This window comes from Tauraco erythrolophus, chromosome 2 (assembly GCF_009769465.1).
Source record: "Tauraco erythrolophus isolate bTauEry1 chromosome 2, bTauEry1.pri, whole genome shotgun sequence".
NCBI classification, from domain to species: domain Eukaryota; kingdom Metazoa; phylum Chordata; class Aves; order Musophagiformes; family Musophagidae; genus Tauraco; species Tauraco erythrolophus.
The window spans coordinates 106,190,610-106,208,837 of NC_141466.1; the positions used below are offsets into that span (position 1 = coordinate 106,190,610).

General features: G+C 40.3%; 1 protein-coding gene across 2 annotated transcripts in view; it reads right to left on the bottom strand.

Annotated features, from left to right (window-relative positions):
• Positions 1–18,228, bottom strand: part of BICRAL (BICRA like chromatin remodeling complex associated protein) — a 45,919-nt gene that overhangs the window by 20,217 nt on the left and 7,474 nt on the right. Inside the window, exons 1-2 of one of the 2 annotated variants that reach the window (XM_086631699.1) lie at positions 15,695–15,858; positions 882–930 (exon numbers count right to left, since the gene is read on the bottom strand). In XM_086631699.1, the coding sequence (XP_086487825.1) occupies positions 882–925 (44 nt within the window). In that variant the 5' untranslated portion in view covers positions 926–930; positions 15,695–15,858. Of the gene's footprint in view, positions 1–881; positions 931–15,694; positions 15,859–18,228 lie in introns of those variants that run through there. The other variant, XM_086631700.1, reaches the window with a different exon arrangement.

Consider the following 18,228-nt stretch of genomic DNA (forward strand, 5'->3'; position numbering starts at 1 on the left):
CCAGTGCCGAGTACAGGGGCAGGATCACTTGTTTGAGCAAAGTATTGTATATGAAATGTTCAATTTTCTTCTTATGTTTTAAATGTACTATAGCATATCATTTGTTCTTGAATAATGACATGAATGTTAGCCAAGGGAACGTAACTTGTCACATATACAATCACAAAAACCTTGCTCAGGCTTCAGCTATCCTAATTATTTTTTGAGATTCCTAAATGGAATCATAAACCTCCAAATCTGTTAAGGAAATAAGGCAAAGAAAACCACAACTCAGGACCATTTAAAATCCCCAATTTTATTAAAATCAAGTATCTTTGAGCAAAATGCTGATAAGTTCTTGTTTGCTGTGAATACTTAACAGTACTGGGTAGAAATTCTATTTTTCTAAAATTTTTATGCAAATGCATGTTATTAGTATAAGTATTTATAATCAAGAAAAGAATAATTTTACTTTTCCCTTTAAAATACAAGCATAGTGTTAACAAAGCATCTAGTTCCACTACTCAAAAAAACAAGATCTTTATTTTTTTAATCAAAAAAAAACAGTTCTTTGCAATGAACTTTGTAACGACACCTCTAGCATTGTGCTTCAACACTGACCTGATATTACCACTAGCTGAGAAGAGCATCCAACCTCCATGCACGCTCATTCCTTAGTCTCTCTTGAGGAGAATGCCAGCAAGTGGACTGTCAGTATACACCTGGATTGAAGGCTTTGATACAGGCACCTCCACATGGAGGAAGCAAAGCATAGCTACTCATTTCATTTGCAAGTCACCTACTCTTGAGACAATACTGAGACAGGATCACCCTTCTAGAAGATTATTTTGCAAAACTCTTTTTCTGAACTTTTCTGAAAGAATTGCTTAAGGAAAACTTACCCAATAAGATCAAGGAGACAGGATTCATCATCGTCATCATCCATGACAACTAGAAAAAAATGGGAGAGGATGGATATTTGATACATTATCAGACGAAAGATTGCCTTCAACAATAAAACCAATTCAGAATATTACAATATTTTTTATTAAACCATTTATGAAGTTGACAGATGTCTACTATTGGCAAAGTTCTCAAATAAACCTGCAGCTTCTACAGAGGTCCACTGATTTATCTCAACATAAAATTCGCTCACATGTAATGATATACAAAATCCCATGCAATGTTTTACCATTTAGGTTTTTTTTAAGAATTTCAGATTGGAGAAAGACAAATGATTAACCATACTGATTAAATAGAACTTCTATGACTTAAAAAAAAAAAAAAAAAAAAATCAACACTGAAGGCAATCTCAAGATTCCACTCAAAATGCTCCTAGAGGAATTTACTCCCAGCTAATTCCAGTGAGGGAATAACTGAACACTACAAAATCTACAAAGACTGCTACAAATTAGTGGCTACACTACTAAGCAGCCAAAAAGGCAAACAAATGTAGGTCAGTATCACGACGGTGCTGTTGTAGGATAGACTCAAAACTATAGCCAAGACACTACAAAGCATTAAAAAGAACACCATTTTGTAGCAGACCTTTCTTAGCTATTGCTAGTGACAATATGGCCACTTCCAGTTTCTCCTCAACAATACTCACAAGTGTACTTCAACCAACTTGTGATTAATAGTACAGAGTTCTGACCATCCTTTTAACCATGGGTGGGGAATTCATTTACATTAGCCAAACTGAACGTACGCATCCATTCACTGGGAGCATTTTTAGCCTCACAATATCATGACCACCAACTCTCTTACGCACCGCCTACTCGGTCAGGTGCTGCCTGTACCAAACACGCTCCATCGCTCTTTCCTCCGACCGCTGTTCCTTCTGTTTGCATATCCTGGTTCTCCTGTTCACCGTAAGTCTCAGAATGTCATCTGAGACTGTATCTTCTCCCTTTTCCCCACCAGTAGCTCTGAGGACCATTTTATCCTCCCTTATTCCCTCTGTAATGAACCCATCTAATCCACAAGTTCAATTATCAACTGATGCTACAATTTCCTAAACCTCTTACTACCTTGGCTTCCATTTAGTTACCCAATCTCATCTTCACAGTATCTTCTAATTACATCAAATTGATCAATATGTATTTCATTCTTGTTTTTTTCTCAACTCCCCTTAAAAAGTCTGCTATCGTACTTAACATTCAAATTTATTAAGATAGTTTTGGCTTTAATTTATTTTGCTTTCTCTCTTACTTCTTGCCAAATAGAAACGTACTGTCCTTGACCAGATCTACACGAATCATTCTTCAGTCTCTCTCTCACACAGATCTCCATAATGATTAAGACAATGAAGGGACTGGAGCATTTGTTATACAAGATAATGTGTAACTCTGAGGGTAGTCGGATACAGGCACAGGCTTTCCAGCAAGGATATGGAGTCTCCAACCTTGGCGATAACCCAGAATCCAGTCTGATCACAGCCCCGAGCAGCCTGCTCCGAGCAGGACATCAGATTAAGTCATCTCCAGACATTCCTTCCCACCTCAGCTGTCCTGTGATTCTGTAACCTCTTTCCTGACATTTTTCTATACTGCACTGATTCTGAAACTGGTTTATACTTTAGACTACCAGAGGGTACCCTGTCCTCTCTACTGCATAACCTCCTTCAGATTTTTTCTTCAATCTCCTGTGCTTTAGCTTACAGTGAAGGTGAAACAGAACCAGAACATTCATCACTGTAAGAGATCCTTCAGTATCACCTCTGTGGGAGAACAGGAAAACAAATCACAGCTGTAAGGAACAACCTCAAATGTTGACAAAATCAGCATTCATGAGGTGATTATGTGCCTTAAGAAAAATTATTTCTCCCTTGATTCAGTCTTAGTCTGCTCACTGTTGCATACAGCCACCACCAGCACAAGCAATGATCTTGCCATTTAACGCTAAGCAAGTAACATGATATTTTATGATGTTGCAAAATTTAAATGTAAGTGTGCATTAGTATGAACAAATTAATAAGCCATTAGCATTAAGTGATTAGCATTCTGCTTTAACTGCACTGTTAGTACTACTTACAGAAATCCGTTATTTCCTCTAACAGCGAAACAGCATATCCTTCTCTTAAGAGCAAGGTTTCAAAGATCCCCAGCTAACCAAAAGTAAAAATCGGCTCTATTGAAAGCCAACACGATCTTCATTTTCACACTGCATGCCTACTTTTGAAATCACATCCCATGTGTCTATGGCAATACAGACATCATTATTTAAATAAAATAAAATGTCTTTCCTTTACCAAACCAAATAGTGTCTGTGATTACAGTACAATAAAGGTTCAACATTACTGAAAATGACCACACAGAACTTTGTTCAATCAGTAGTCCTGCAGGTATTAAAAGTACTAACTCAAATTAGACAAATTTGGTAAGTTCATTACACTCCTGAAAACCTGCATATAACAATCAGAAGGGAAATAAATCGCATGAAAACACCAATGAGGGAAAATCTTAAGGGTAATACATGTTCTTTGCTATTCAGCCCTTAAGCTGAATGTGCAGTTGGCTTTATTAGGAAAAATAGTTTGTTGGTTTTCCTCATTTCACAAACATGATACAAGAAAAATCCATCCAACATACTGTAAACTCCTACCAGTTTACAACAGACAATAACCCTCCCCCCCCAAAAAACAGCTACATTTTTCATAAACACCAAGAATCACAACCAGTCCCCTCCAGAAGTACATCTTCCTAACAAGCTTTAACAACATTCTTACCACTAGCAGATTTCTATATACGCACATGGAAAAGAAATACTATGTCACCTCTTTTTTAATGCATGGTTTACCAAAGAGCTAATCTGTATAAAAACATTACCAATTTTTTATGCAGGTGATCAACGCACCATGGCAGAGCCACGAACACACCTATCATCCACAGCTCTTGCTACATTCAAGAGTTGTTCTGATCAGTGTTCGCAGCCTAAGGTGCTACATGCTCCCACTTCTTGAAAATGGAAAATAAAGCACACACAGACCACTACCATCTCAGTATCCCCACAAATGATGGCTAGGTAACACTACACTAACATGATGGTGCATGGCAGTGCTTTTGTGAAATATCACGGGACCAACAAGAATTTAAACAGCACATATAGCACTGTGAAAGAACAATCAAGATCACAACCAAGCCACAAACCTACCTATTTAGAATAAATTCTGTTCCTATTTCATCACACGTACCCAAGATCTACATAACCATGTAACTGCAGGTTTAAATCTTTTTAACTGATGCAGATTAGTTAAAACGCATTTTTAACAGATGAGGATTAGTGTCCTGTTAACTTCAGGACAGTAAAAGACGAGGTGCACAGTCAGACCAAGTCCTTGCACACCCAAAGGCAACCACTCGTTCAGTCTATTTAGAAAAGAGAGCTACTTTAGCTACATGACCTTGACACAGATGATCATCTAAAAGTGTGTTAACAAAAGCAAGCCTATCCTGCGAAATTTTCCTAACTAGTTTTCTACAGCACAAACGGCAGGAGAGTTTGCTGCTTTTCTCAACGACTGTCTTTTCAAATTTTCTGTACACAAGTTATACAAATTCTGTCCTCCTCACTGTTTGTTAATATATAGTGGGACAAACTGATATAGGCAATGGGTATAAACCATATTAAAGCAAGACAGCTTGAAAATAAAACTTGACACAATGAGTGGAATTAGAGGATTAGAGATAACATATCATAGATCACTGGTCTCCAAAGCAGGGTACGTGCTTCCCAGGGGGTGCATGCAAGACAATCCATTGGGGTGCAGGAAGAAAATACTAGAACCTTAGTAGTACATGCATATAATTTGTAAATAAATATACATACATTGGAGGTGTATGCTCAAAAAACTTTTAGCAATACCGGTGTGTAATCAAAAACATCTGGAGACCACTGGCCTACACTCTTTGAAGACTCACTTCTAGATTTGGATCAGTTGACACGGGCTTCAGCCCATGGGCAAGGGGTGTGGGTAGAGGCTGCAGGTGAGGCTTGTCAGGGCCATCGGTGTCCACCAGTGTACCCAGGGCCCTGACAAGAGCCAATGCTAGAGACAGCTAAGGGAAAACACATGTTGGGAAGATTCACACAGCCTGCTGGAGAGCTCTTACAATGTAGCCTAACAAACACCTAGTTATCATCAATACTATTCTACAGTGTCTTTTTGTTTATTAAAAAAAAAAAAAAAATAAAGAAAAGACAACCACAAAAAAAATCTGTTTATTTTAAGTACGCCAAATTCAGCCCTGCTGGTGCATCCAACTCATTTACAAAGGGCAATCCTTACTAATTAGTCACAACACAGCACAGATATTCCCTGTAAATTATTATTAGCAAAGCCTCTACTGTTTCATTTCATACCCCTGCTACTGCACTGGTAAACCCAGTATGTACTTCAACTTGGGTGACATTCTACTTGTGGAAGCTGCACTGCCTGTCCCTTTTGGGAAATAACCAGAGTGACCTTTATCACACACTCCCAAACAGAATATAAGAAGAGGTTAAAGTAATAAAACTGACAAGGAAGTCCCAGCTACTCAGACCAATTCTCTAGGGGGCTGTTATTACTTGGCCTTAAAGCCTCTGCCTCCCTTTCCACGCTCTCAGCTACTACAGAGCACAGACCAACAAAAGAGAGAGCGCGCGGTCCTGTGCCCCTCTCATCCACCTTCCCCGGGTCAGCTCAAGGCTTTCAGCAGTCACCTGGAACAGAAAATTGATCTGACGAAACATATTGATCCCTTTTGGCTTGGATTAGCTGCCTGATTTGGTTCTGGCTTGCCACGGGGCTACGTGAGCGCTGGCACCAGCAAAGGAGAGGGGACAGGAAAGAGGGAGTGGGGTAAGTGAAGTACGGGGGAAGGCAGCAGCGCTGCAGCCAGCTCAAAAGCAACTGTCGGACTGCAGCTGCACACGGACAGTTAACGCAGCCACCGCTCTCACGTTAGCTGCAGCGCAGGCAGCAGGTCGATGGAAGCGGTTATTCCCCTCTACTCAGCACTTGTGAGCTCCCATCTAAAATACTGCGTCCCATTTTGCCATACCCCCGCCTTAAAAGAAATACAGAAACACTTGGCAGAGTCCAGCAGAGCACAAATAAAAATCCTACAGGCACATGAGACTAAGAAAGTCTGAGGGAACTACATTTCTTCAGCCCAGACAAGAGGAGACTAACCCAGGGCCACTACCTGCACTCTGCCACTGGCTAAAAGGGGTATGGAGAGGAGCAGAGCCACCCTCTTCTCATCGATGCGCAGCAAGGCACGAGGCGACAGCTAAAACATGCAACACAGAAAATCCCAACTGGATATAAGGAAAAAGGAAGTTCACAAACAAGAACGCTCAAGGAAGAGGGTGGAATCACCCTCTTTGGAAATTTTCAAAACTCCAGTGGCTCTGATCAACCTGTCCTAACTTTGAAGCTAGTTCTGCTTACAGCAGGGGAGATGGCCAGATAACCTCCAGTGGTCCTTACCTGCCTACGTTTTCAATCACCGTGCTACACAATCCACAGTATCATGCAACACATGCAAGGTCTGCAACCTGCAGAGTCAATAAAATCAGATTTGTCCAGAAACTGTCCAACTATTCATACATGCTTCGTACATGATTTTTGTAACTTAAAAGATGTGAGTATTCAAAACCACTGTAAATACCGGATTTTAAATTCAAATTATATTCAAGCTTGTCACAAAAGAATTATTTTCCTTTCTCAAAGTAATTTATAGTTTCATACAACCTTAATACATAACTTCAGATACAAAGCAGATAAATTATTCTTACATTCTGTAAAAAGCCTAAGACAGTGGCTACTTTAGAAAAGCAACATTTAGAGCAGTAATTCCCAAAAGTGTGATACAATCAACATCAAAACATGGTAAACCACAAGTAAATAAATTTATCTGCAAAATCGTTGTAAAAATCTACAGACTCATAACTTCCACGCGACTACATGGGATCGATTCCCGACTGGCCCCTGACTTCTGAGAGTGAACACTGACCTTTGGAAATCAATGCTTTAAAGCAAGGAAGTGATTGCTGCAGTTACAGCTTTATAGTGGGAGATCATCCAACTTGCATACAGTAACATATGCAGTACCTGAAGCAACTACTGCCTGAGTTATGAGCTATGCCCACTAATCCTCACGAGTTCGGCAAGACTTTGCATGCACCCAGTCAGCAGGAACTCTGACGTCAGACATCTCCATCATGCTTTAGAATGTATCCGAGACATCAAATCCTCTGTGCCTACACTCTGTGCCATTCTGTTGCTCTACACCATTCTCCAGAATTTTAATATACAGTCCCAACATTAACAGTAACTTCACTATGAAATACCTGGAGAAATAAATTGTAACTATGACAATAATCATCAGAACAACAAAAACAGAATAAATCAAAGTACTGTAAGAGTCACTGTAGAGCACGGTACTGTTGTGACCTGAGTGTGCTACATCAGATTTATGACATTTTTATCCCTCATATCTGTATTCAGAAAGGATATAAGATAACTCTATAAACTCAGGACAAGCATCCATCCCTTGTTAAATTACATCAAAGGATCACAGCAGCATTAAGTGATTCCACACTGACTGCAGAGGCAAAACGCCCAGAGCTGAAGTCCTGTCCTCACATAAATTTCCATCACGACTCCCATGAATTTTCACGGTGCCAACATTTTGCTCAGTGTGCCTCTGAACTGAGGGGTGCAGAGGCCATTTTACCACATACCAGGTAGCACAGTTTGAGCAGTATGCACTCCAGGTCGCTGAGGTGCGGTAACTACTGCCTTACACACACTGTCAGTTGCCTCTCAGGCTCCTAACAAACAGGCAGCCTTGGATTCACTCAAGGAAACTTATCTATGCAGGAACAACCAGACCTCATTTGTAGTCTCTGCAACACAAGAGTGTAAGAAAAGAGTATAAACTCAAACCCTTATTACCATATATTTCATTCTCAAATTTCAAGTCTTGCAAACCAGACAATTTCAGGTTCTTGTGACTAACCAAGTATGTGGTTTAGGACCAACTTAAGAGCTGCTCGTCACACCAAGCCCTTTATTTTCAAGAAACTGATTTTTACACTGAGAGAACACAAAAAATTAATATAAAGAGGTATTTTCACTTCGTCCCTCTTACTATCATAATAAATGATATGCAGTGGAATAATTGACACAGTATTCAATGGAAAAGAGGTAAATATTGAAAATCTTGATTGCAAATGAAAATCTCACTCTCAATTTTACTCAGGCAAAAATACAGAAGGCATAATTATCAAAAACTTATCACTTTGGGACAACAGGATTAAGAAAGCAAAAATAATTTTAAAAATGTACTCTGTAAAACACAAGGATTTAACTACTCACTTGGCAACCATGCTGTGCTCATATTCTACAATGTGTAATCATTCCTTACGAATATTTTCTCTTCCAGAGTAATCAACAAAAAGCAACTACTATACTGTTGCAAAATATACCAGGAATTGTGCTCTAAAAAAAGAGCTAACAAGACATTTGGGATTCTAACCTAGTAACAGTGCAATGTGCAGGTGTGAATGTGAACTTTCGAGATATACGAAAACGTGTCTTCATTTCAAGATTCTAAATCTGAGTAATACTTTTAAGATGAACTGACAATGTTTGAAATTAGCTGTGGAACTGAATTTAAGCATCAGTATTTCAAAGACATCTGTATGCAAAAAATCAGGAGAAGAAATCTGTAATTTTAAATATTCAGAAGAACAATGCAAAACCTCTCTATGAAAAACTACTCAAAAGAAAAAAACAGGGGGGTGGGGACTATTCCAGAGTCAGATAAATAGCAACAATCACATAACAGTAAAGTGCTACCCTTTATGAACTGCTACGCGCAACAGTATGCATCTTCATGGTTTCTAAAATTTGGCAGGAGGTGAACACCTAAGAGGTCAGGCAGGGAGGGTCTTTACCCAATTGTGAAGTACCAGCTCCACATACAGAAGGGCAAATAAAAAACACACACTAAAGCACAGACAACCTACGATGCGTTGCTTGTCCAACTCTTTTTGACTTCCCTTTAATACACCATTAAAAAAAAGGTTCTTGATTTGAGTTTGGTAAACGTGGTAACTTATCAAGCTTCCAAAAACCACACTGATATTTTAACACATGAAGAAAAAAAAGGAAAAGGTCAGCTCAACTGTTAACAGTATGTACGATAGTAAACGTTAATCCAGCTATGGTCAAGCACATGGAGTACATGTGTGAACCCACACTGCAACTGTCCAAAATCTGGTTTCCTTCAGACACATATGTTCAGCATCAAATTTCTAATTTATTCAATACAGTTTTTTCCTACCGCATCCAGACCTGTTCTTGGCAACACCAATCTCTTGACAAGACTTCCATCTGGAAATAGATATTTTTTTTTAAAACCCCACAGAGAAAATCCAGAGTTACTCGCAGCCTGGAGGTTGGGATGCTTACCTGCCCCTGGGGATTCACCAGGTTGAGTGCTCGGCTCAGCCTGTTTCCCCAGCAGTGACAATCCTCATCACTATGCTACAGCCTATTCTGGGCTCATCTTCTGAGCTGCTCCACTGCATACACAATTCTTCAGGAATCTCAATATTCATAAAACATTTTGAAAGGTCCTGGTTTCATCCCAAAAGAGGAAAAGAAGGAGGTGTAATCTCAACAGCTCGTTAGGAAATAAATGTTCGCCTGCCCAAAGGAAGTTTGATGCTCGTAAGTATTTCTAGAAAAACTACTGTATGCAACAATGCAGGCTATTAGCATATTTTATTTGTGCAACACAATTACTTCAAGAAACATCAAGTCAGTTCTTTGGATGTTTTTACTTTTTTTTTTTCTGCTAGAGAACACCTATGTATCATACTTCTCATTCTGTGTATATAATTTTCAAAGATACTGAAAAAACACTTAAGCAGTCCCAGAATGTAACTTGCCTATGAACGGATCATTTCTCCATTAATTTATAAACCAATGCCATAATAATACCTTTTCATTGCCAATCTCGTCCATAGTAGTGAAAAAAAATGAACTGGTTACTTTGCCACAGGCATGGTTCACACAAGCTAGTATCGGCTAATGACTGCCAATAATTAATGCTGAACAGAGATTTATACTCCTTTCGGTTATTATGTTTGAGAAACAACTGGAATTTGAATACGATGAATTGATAGATGTGTAACTAATTCAGCAGTGCAGTCTGCATCAACGCCCCCAAAATCAGACAGAAAACCCTCCACACTGCCAACCTTGTCCTTGTTGAAGCCAACGTCTTCGTAAAGTCCATTGAGATTTTGCCACCTATTTCACTGGGGCCAAGATATTTTCTGTAGTTGATACATCTCAATAAATTCAAGCTTCAACACCAGATTTTGAAATTCCACACTCAATTTCATAGTAAAACTACTGCAAGTTCCACCTGAGACGAGGCATAAGATCAGCCTGTACAAAAATGGTCAGTCTCTTACAATGAAGTTAAAACTTTCTCCCTGGACTTCCCTCTCTTCACCACCATTTCTTAATAACTTCAACAAAAGAAAGGCTATTGTATTAAGTTTTGACAGTGATTTGCTCACTTCTCCTTTTGGTAAGCATTCCCTTACTCAAAGTAACATTGGAAGTGGCTTTAGAACATTTTGAAAGTAGCAAAAGAAAATAAAGTAATAAAAAAACTTGACAGTCTATTTGTGTTAATCATGTTTATTTTTATTTTGTCTAAAACCTCAGACCTTCTCAAATAAAGCAAAAATAATACAGACACAATAGTTGTTTTTTCAACAACAAAAGAAGGGGCAAATGAACATTGGAAAATAAAGATACATATACTCATTTAATTACATGAAGATCCTGAAAAAACATCAGGTCAGCATTTATGTTGGTGCAACAGGGCTTTACTGATACTGCTTATTCTAACTTTCGAACTAGAACAGTTGCAGGTCACAATGAGTGTTGGAATAGTTTATTAATCTTGCTGCTTTTCCTCTACTGTAAGAAAGAAAAACATGCTTGTTTTTGTAGACAATCCCCACGTCTATGCTGGACAGACCTTTCAAGCACAGATGCAGCTTATTCCAGCAGAACTACTGGAAGAAATTATGCCAACTCTCTGAACAGAATGAGCTATATTATCAAAGACGCTCTTAAGCCCGGACTACATCTATTACTTAGAAACACTTTCACGCTCTCACTGCTACATCTACGCTAAAAAGCACCAGCTATTAGACTTATCACAAGCCTAAATGCAGCATGAAAAGGCACAACCATTGATCATTAGAACCCCATTATAAAATACAATCGCAGTTACGCAGACACAACTTTTCTGAACCCGATTGTGGAAGTTTTACAGCAAAACTCTGAACACAGCCAGAGTACAATGAATGCCCAAGCAGCATATCAACAAATCCATGCCTGCAAAGCTCTTCAGCTCAGGACTTACACCTGTTTATGGATACAGAATGGGTCCTTGGAAGGAAATGGAAATGCAGCTTATACTAGCAGGACTTCGTTTTTTCTCTCTCAGTACAATTAAACCAAATATGTAAACTCTATTGGAAAAGGACACATGGGAGGGGTGGGCAGGAAAACTACACATCTATAAGGTGACATAAATATTTCACTACGGTAGAACTCTCTCTCTCAAGGGCACAACTGTGCAGCGCTGACCTAACCTAAGGTTACACGTACACAGACAGTATTATCAACAAGAATACAGGTTTAATACATAAAGAAAGTGCTCAAAAAATGAACAAAATAAGAATACATTTAAAATACGTGAGTATCATACTAGCAAATAAGCAAAGATGCACCAATGTAAGCACAACTGGACTAGTCTATCAACATGGTGAGCTTCTGCACTCCTCCATCAACATAAACAAGTTATGTGAAATACAAAGTACTACTTGCAACAACAAGAAAAAGAAAAAACTTTTAAGTTCAGACACTGCCAAAGAAATATATCTAAAAAGAACAGATCCAGTATATTTAAATACTATCTGCCAAAGATCTCAAGGTGAGAATACATTTTGCTTTAATGCAGGCAAGTCTGAGTAGAGAGTATACACATAGACATTTGGCATTATGCCCTGAGAGAATATAAACTGGTCATTTTTATGCCATTTTTGTCATTTCTTCATTATTTTCACAAATTGATGAAAAAATCCACACACAATCTGCCAGACTTTAGTGCACTACAGAGAAATTTTATTGTATAAAAATACACCACCACTAAAAAAATCATTACCTTGATCTCAAGACTATTGTTAACAAAAATGCAAAATAATCACTTCAAAAAAGAGTGAATTTCATCGAATCACATTTCTGAAACATGTGAAAAAATACCACACTCCACACTTAATAGATTTTTAAACAACTAAAGTTTTAGTAGGTGTATTGTTTAAAAAGCTAAAATGTTAACAAGGTTGTCCCCATGAAAGGCTTTAGAAAAGTTTATATCCAAACTTTTTTTTATATTCCAAGCAATAAAAATGTGTATTTCACAAGAAATACCATTTAAAACCCTTCGACACCAACAGGTGAAGAATTTAAACAGGCTTGAAATTAATCCCGAATTTCAAAAAATCTCCCACTTCCTTCAGGAACGAGCAAGAGGCATGGGGAAGCCCTCCTCTGATCCGTCACAAACCATAAACGAAAAACTGAACAAGCATTCCACATTCCTTAGTGGGCACAGCGTGAGTTGGTCTGGCAGCACACTTGCTGTTCCTGAATACAGATGATGTTGGTATTAAACTCAAGCCTCAAGAGCATTGATCAGATTACACGGAAACGTAAAAAAAAAAAAAAAAAAAAAAGAGTTGATCGAAAAATAGGAGACCATTTTCAACACAATCCCTAAAACACATCACCAAAACAAAACTTAAAAGGTGTACTGAAGTGGAGCCGCCAAATTTGAATTATTTTGGAAAAAGCACTGTTCCCTGTGAGACATAAAGGAGGGATAAAACCTTGAAAAGACGCTAGTCTCCCCTCAAAAAAAAAAATTACCAAGAAAGTAACAGCAAAGTGAGTTATCTACCCGCCCACTAAAAAGTTACTTGCCCTTGTAGTTTTGGAGGCACTTTTAAAGGTACTGAAGGATCTTCAACGAGGATTATTTTGCCCTATGTGCTACATTACAGCATTTTTAAAGGCGGATTTATTTTTTAATGCCATGTATTTTTTGGTCATCATTCAGAAGAAGAGGACGTTCTTTCTTATCTTTTTTTCTTCCTACCCTCTGAAGGCACCTCATGTCAAGAAACATGTATTTCAGAGACACAAAAACACGCTCTGGAGCGATGTTCACAGGCTGTGAAGTCAGAGCACGGGCCACTCTGAACGAAACCAGTTTAACACCTCAGGGGGCCGCGACCCAGACTGCTCAGGAGACCGGGGAAGCCGGAAAACGCGGCAATTCAGGGAGACAACGCGTGATGGGGCCCTTCCCGAAAAGACCCATGCCCAAAACAATCCACCCTCTTTGCTGCCTTGCACCCACGCAGCCAACAATCCTTCACCTCTCTCCCTAAAACACACACAGAAGAAAACCCTTACAGCAGTTATCTTAAAGAAAGAAAGAGAAGGGGAGGGAGGGAAGCAAGCGGATCCCGGGCAGATGATCTCACGGCGCGAAAGAGTAACGCTTCCCAGTAAACACGAACGGCCCGAGCGGGGCGCGACGGCAACGCCCCACACGGCGCGGCAGAAAGGACCTTAAAATGGCGCCCGTGGGGGAGGAGAGTCGGAGCGAAACTGCGCAACAAACGCTGGCAGGAGGCCAGACAGCGCCATCTTCCCTGCGCTCTCCCACTCCCACTCGCACGGAGGGCCGGACCGCAAAGGCTGGCCGCGGAGCCCGGGCACGGCCGGAGCCAGCGCCGGAGGACCTCTCGCCTCTCCTGCTCCCGACTCGTTCCGTACTGCGGAGCCCGAGGAGAGGAGCGGGGTGCGGGGAGCAGAGAATCGGGGAAAAGCAAAGGCCTCCACATCTCTTTCCTTCCCCCAGTGATTGCTTAGAACACTTCCGAGTAAATATAAACGTGCCCTCTATACGTCGTTCAGTTTTGCCCGGTTTTTTACATTAGTACATGTGCTTTCTGCCATAATCTGTAAGTGAATTTTGCAATTAATAGCAAAAACAAATTATAACTAAAATACTGGAGCCCTCCCATAACCCGATACATGTGAACTGCGAGGACTTCAGAAAATCCCCTCCACAACCAACTACTGTTTTAAGGCACAAGTAAAAACTATTTATAAAAAACATCGTTTCTTTTACGGAAAATAATCCCAGCAGCACAAAGGATCAGATTCACATCCACTCTACAGCAAAGCCAAAGGGGTTACTCCAAAAAGAGACCGTTTATTGTTCTGTAAAAAGAGGCGTTACAGTTAAATATTCTCTCCAAAAGGAAAAAAAAAAAAAAAAAAGAAAAAAAAACCCACCACACACAGCAGAAAACTCGGTCCCGAAAAAGATAAAAAAGCGCATTAGCCTAAACCTACCGCCCGAGCATTTCCCGCACCCACAAAAAGCAGCACCGTTTCCATTCCTTGGTTAAAAGCAGGAGACACGGAGCGATTCGGAGGAAATAGCAAATAAAGACCCAAACAAATCAAATCAAATCTAGTGGCGACACCGAAAACGAGGAAACGAGTGAAAAATAAATCCCCAGAAGGCACAAATCTGAGACACAAGCTCGAAGAAATGACACGATTAGGGTGGTGGCGAGTGGACGGGGGAAAGGAAAAAATCGAGCCAGGACTGAAAAAGGAAAAAAGAAAAGAAAAATCCTTCCCAGCTCCACAGCCAGGAGAGAGACGAAGTGTCTCCATTTTCTCGACGAGGAGGAAGAAAGAGTGTTTCACAGACCACAGAGCTTTAGAGAAAAGCAAAGAAACGAGGGGGGAAAAAAAAGAGGGAGGAGATTTGAAAAGATTATTTTTCTTTCTCCCTCACACACTCTCTCTATCCCCCTCTCTCCCTCTCACTCTCTCTCTCACACTCACACATACACACACACACTCTCTCCCTCCTCTCCTCTTTCCATCCCTCTCTTGATGGCCATCAAGGGGGCGGAAAATAAAAAAAAAAAAAAAGACAACAACAACAACTAATTTTAAACCGGCTCAATCAATGAGTCATTAAAAGAGATTTTTCTTCCCTCCTCTCCTGAATTTGCATGGCATCAGCAAGAAAAAAAAAAAAAAAACCTCCCCAAACCTCTCCCCTCTCTGCAGCTATCAGCCTGGACCTGAAACCTTATCTCTCCCTTCAACCCCCCCCCCCCGCCTTTATTTTAAGAAACAACTTTTTTTTTAAGTGCCCTCAGCAGCCACCACCACCAGCCTCGCCGAAAAAAGAAATATATAGTTCATTTCCATGTGAATCCACATCTGCCCAAACAACAGCCACCCACAAAACATCCCTCTTCTTCCTCCTCGCCTCCCCTCTCGCTCGCTCTCTCTCTAGATATATATTTATATACATAGCCCCAGAGCCAATAGCTCTCTGGGCTGAAACCTAATATCCTGGTTTTGGCAACTCCTGGTTGTTAATTTGCTCCTCTTTCTTTTCTGTCTGTCTGGAGATAGATTTCCCCCCTCTCTTTTCCCTCCCCGAAGGAAGGGAGGAAGGAGGTTGTGTGTTTTTTTTTCCTTGAAATTTTTATCACAAAATTATAATACACTCAAAGGGAAACTCACCGTCATGAAAAAGCAGTGCCTTGTCAACGGGGTTTCTTCGCCATCACATCAGGGGCTGGCAGTGTAAGAGAGAGAGAGGGAGAGCGAGAGAGCGAGGGAGGGAGGGGGGGAGAGGAGAGCGAGCGAGAGAGGGGGAACGAGAAAGCGAGCGAGGAGAGCGCGGCGCCGCTCGGCACCGCTCCGCACCGCGCCGCGCTGCACCCGCCGCGCCGCTCCGCACCGCACCGGCGGGGCCCGGCACGGCACGGCACGGCCCGGCCCGGCCGCGCGGCTCCGCCGGGACACAATGCCGCAAACCGGCCGCACGCACCGCCGCCCTGACATGATGAGTCCCCAGCTCCGGCGCGCTCCTCGCCTGGCGTTTTGTACAGTCAGTCCCTTTAAAGAGTTTAGCTGCCTTTTTTTTTTTTTTTTTTTTGCCTCCCCCCCCCTTTCCTTGTGAAACCCGTAGATCGGGCGATCTATACGTTTACTTTCGGTTAAAAGTTGGGGGGTGTTTTGGGTTACAGAAAATAAATTTAAAAAAAAAAAAAAAGCATTTTTTTCCCACTAGAAAACCACATTACTTTTAACAACTTAGTTCATTTCCTACACAACTTCGTGTGTAGGACATCACAACTACACACTTAGGGTGGGCGAGGCGACCCTAGAAAAAATAAAAGCAAGGTCACCTTGAAAAAGATAAGATTTGATCCTGTTACAAGTTGCAATATTTTGAATATTTTTAGATACCTTGTTTTTCTTATCACCCTTGGTGGAAACAAATGATGTGAATTTCAGCTGCTTAAAAAAAGTTTTGGGGAACCTAAAAATGCTCATTTGGAGTCAAAGCTTAGAGCACTGAGAGTTCACTGATACAATTCTACAATTTATTTCAGCTAAAAGCATGTGGAGTCTGTTTCCGCACATCAAATATAATAATTTTATGCAAAACTTTTAGGTCATACAAAACTAATTCGACTTAAAATAGTCACTTTACTCATTTAAAATATAATTTAAAATTCTTTATTCAGAGAAGCCTAGTTTATTTAGAACAAAAACATTTTGTTAGAGTTAGATTCTGAGCATGAATAGATATGTATGGTAATGCTTTTAAATTAAGAAGTCTCTTTAAAGATCCTTCCTAGTAATCGCAACTCTCAAGGTTGCACACAGCAACCTTTTCTACTTTTTTGACTAAGAAAAAGCAACTTTGTTAAAACTCCTTAGAGACAAGGATTGGAAGACTTCATTTAGTAGCGTGTTCTTCTTGATGAGCTTTACAGCTCAAAAAACACTTTACGTATTTAGTTTTTAAATACAACATGAAAATGGTTATGGGCAGTGTACTAAGTGGACCTTCTCCAAGAAGTTGGCCAGATTTTTTACGTTAAAAAAAAAAAAGTCAGCACCTCAGCATTGTTTTCAATTAGAATCTGGTTATATTATTTTTTAAGTAATCAACTGACTCATATTATAATATGCTAAACAAAGGTTAAGCCTGATTCCAAAGCTTTGCCAAAGTCAAGACTCACCTGTGGTTCTCATTTACATTCATGCCCTCAGTAGAAAATTTAGGTGACGTTTCAAATCACTCCCTAAACGGAAAGGTCGGGCCCAAGCAAACAGGCCTTGGTATGAGTCCAACAGATCCTTTGTGCAGTCCAGACATCCTAAACACAAGCATGGCGCTGCCTGGTCCATCAGCCGATATATTAGCTTGACTTTTCATAAATACAGTATGGGCCTAAAGAGCCAACAATATGGATGTAAACACCACGTGTCAAAGAGCTCAGCGTCCTAATTGCTCTTACAGCCTATACTCCTGACACTAGCATTAGAAAATCGAAAAGGCCAAACTTCAAGGTCCCTAACTTCAGCAAACGCTTCAAGGGGCCAAACCCTGCCCTGAATTAAAGCCTACTCAGCATCACTGGCTTTAGGGACTATTGCTCAAGTAAGAACTTGTGAGCTGGAGAGACACCACAAGCGTTCTCCTGATTTGGTTAACAGGAAGGAACTTTGCTTCAGAGGTTACGAGGCAGAATATCTCATGGGTATAGTATTATTCTCCCAGTCCTACAGAAACCACAAATAGGAAGTAGGCGATAACAAAGAAGGAATAGGAGGAAGGAGGACAAATTACTTTGCCAAGCAGGGACAATACAAAAATGGAAGGAGAGCTAACATCTATACAGTGGAGCACCCTGAAGCGACTGCATTTCTCCACACCTACACAAGTCAGTGAGTTTAAGAATGAAAACCCTTTACATTGCCACTGAGTGGACAAAACAAACCAGAACACACTTTACCCTCTGCTGAAGTAAATTTGCATATATTTCTGTATTTGCTATATCTGTTCACAAACAAAATTGGCTCAGGCAGAAACGGTTATTAAGAAATATCAAGAGTTGGATGTGACTTTATAGGTCAGCTTGAAGTACGCACTTAAAGCAAAATTAATGTTACCTTTAATACTAAGAAGTCTGAATGCAATCTTCAGCTGTAGTGTTATCACCTTCTGGCGTACTACAGAATTTTCCAGACCATGTTTC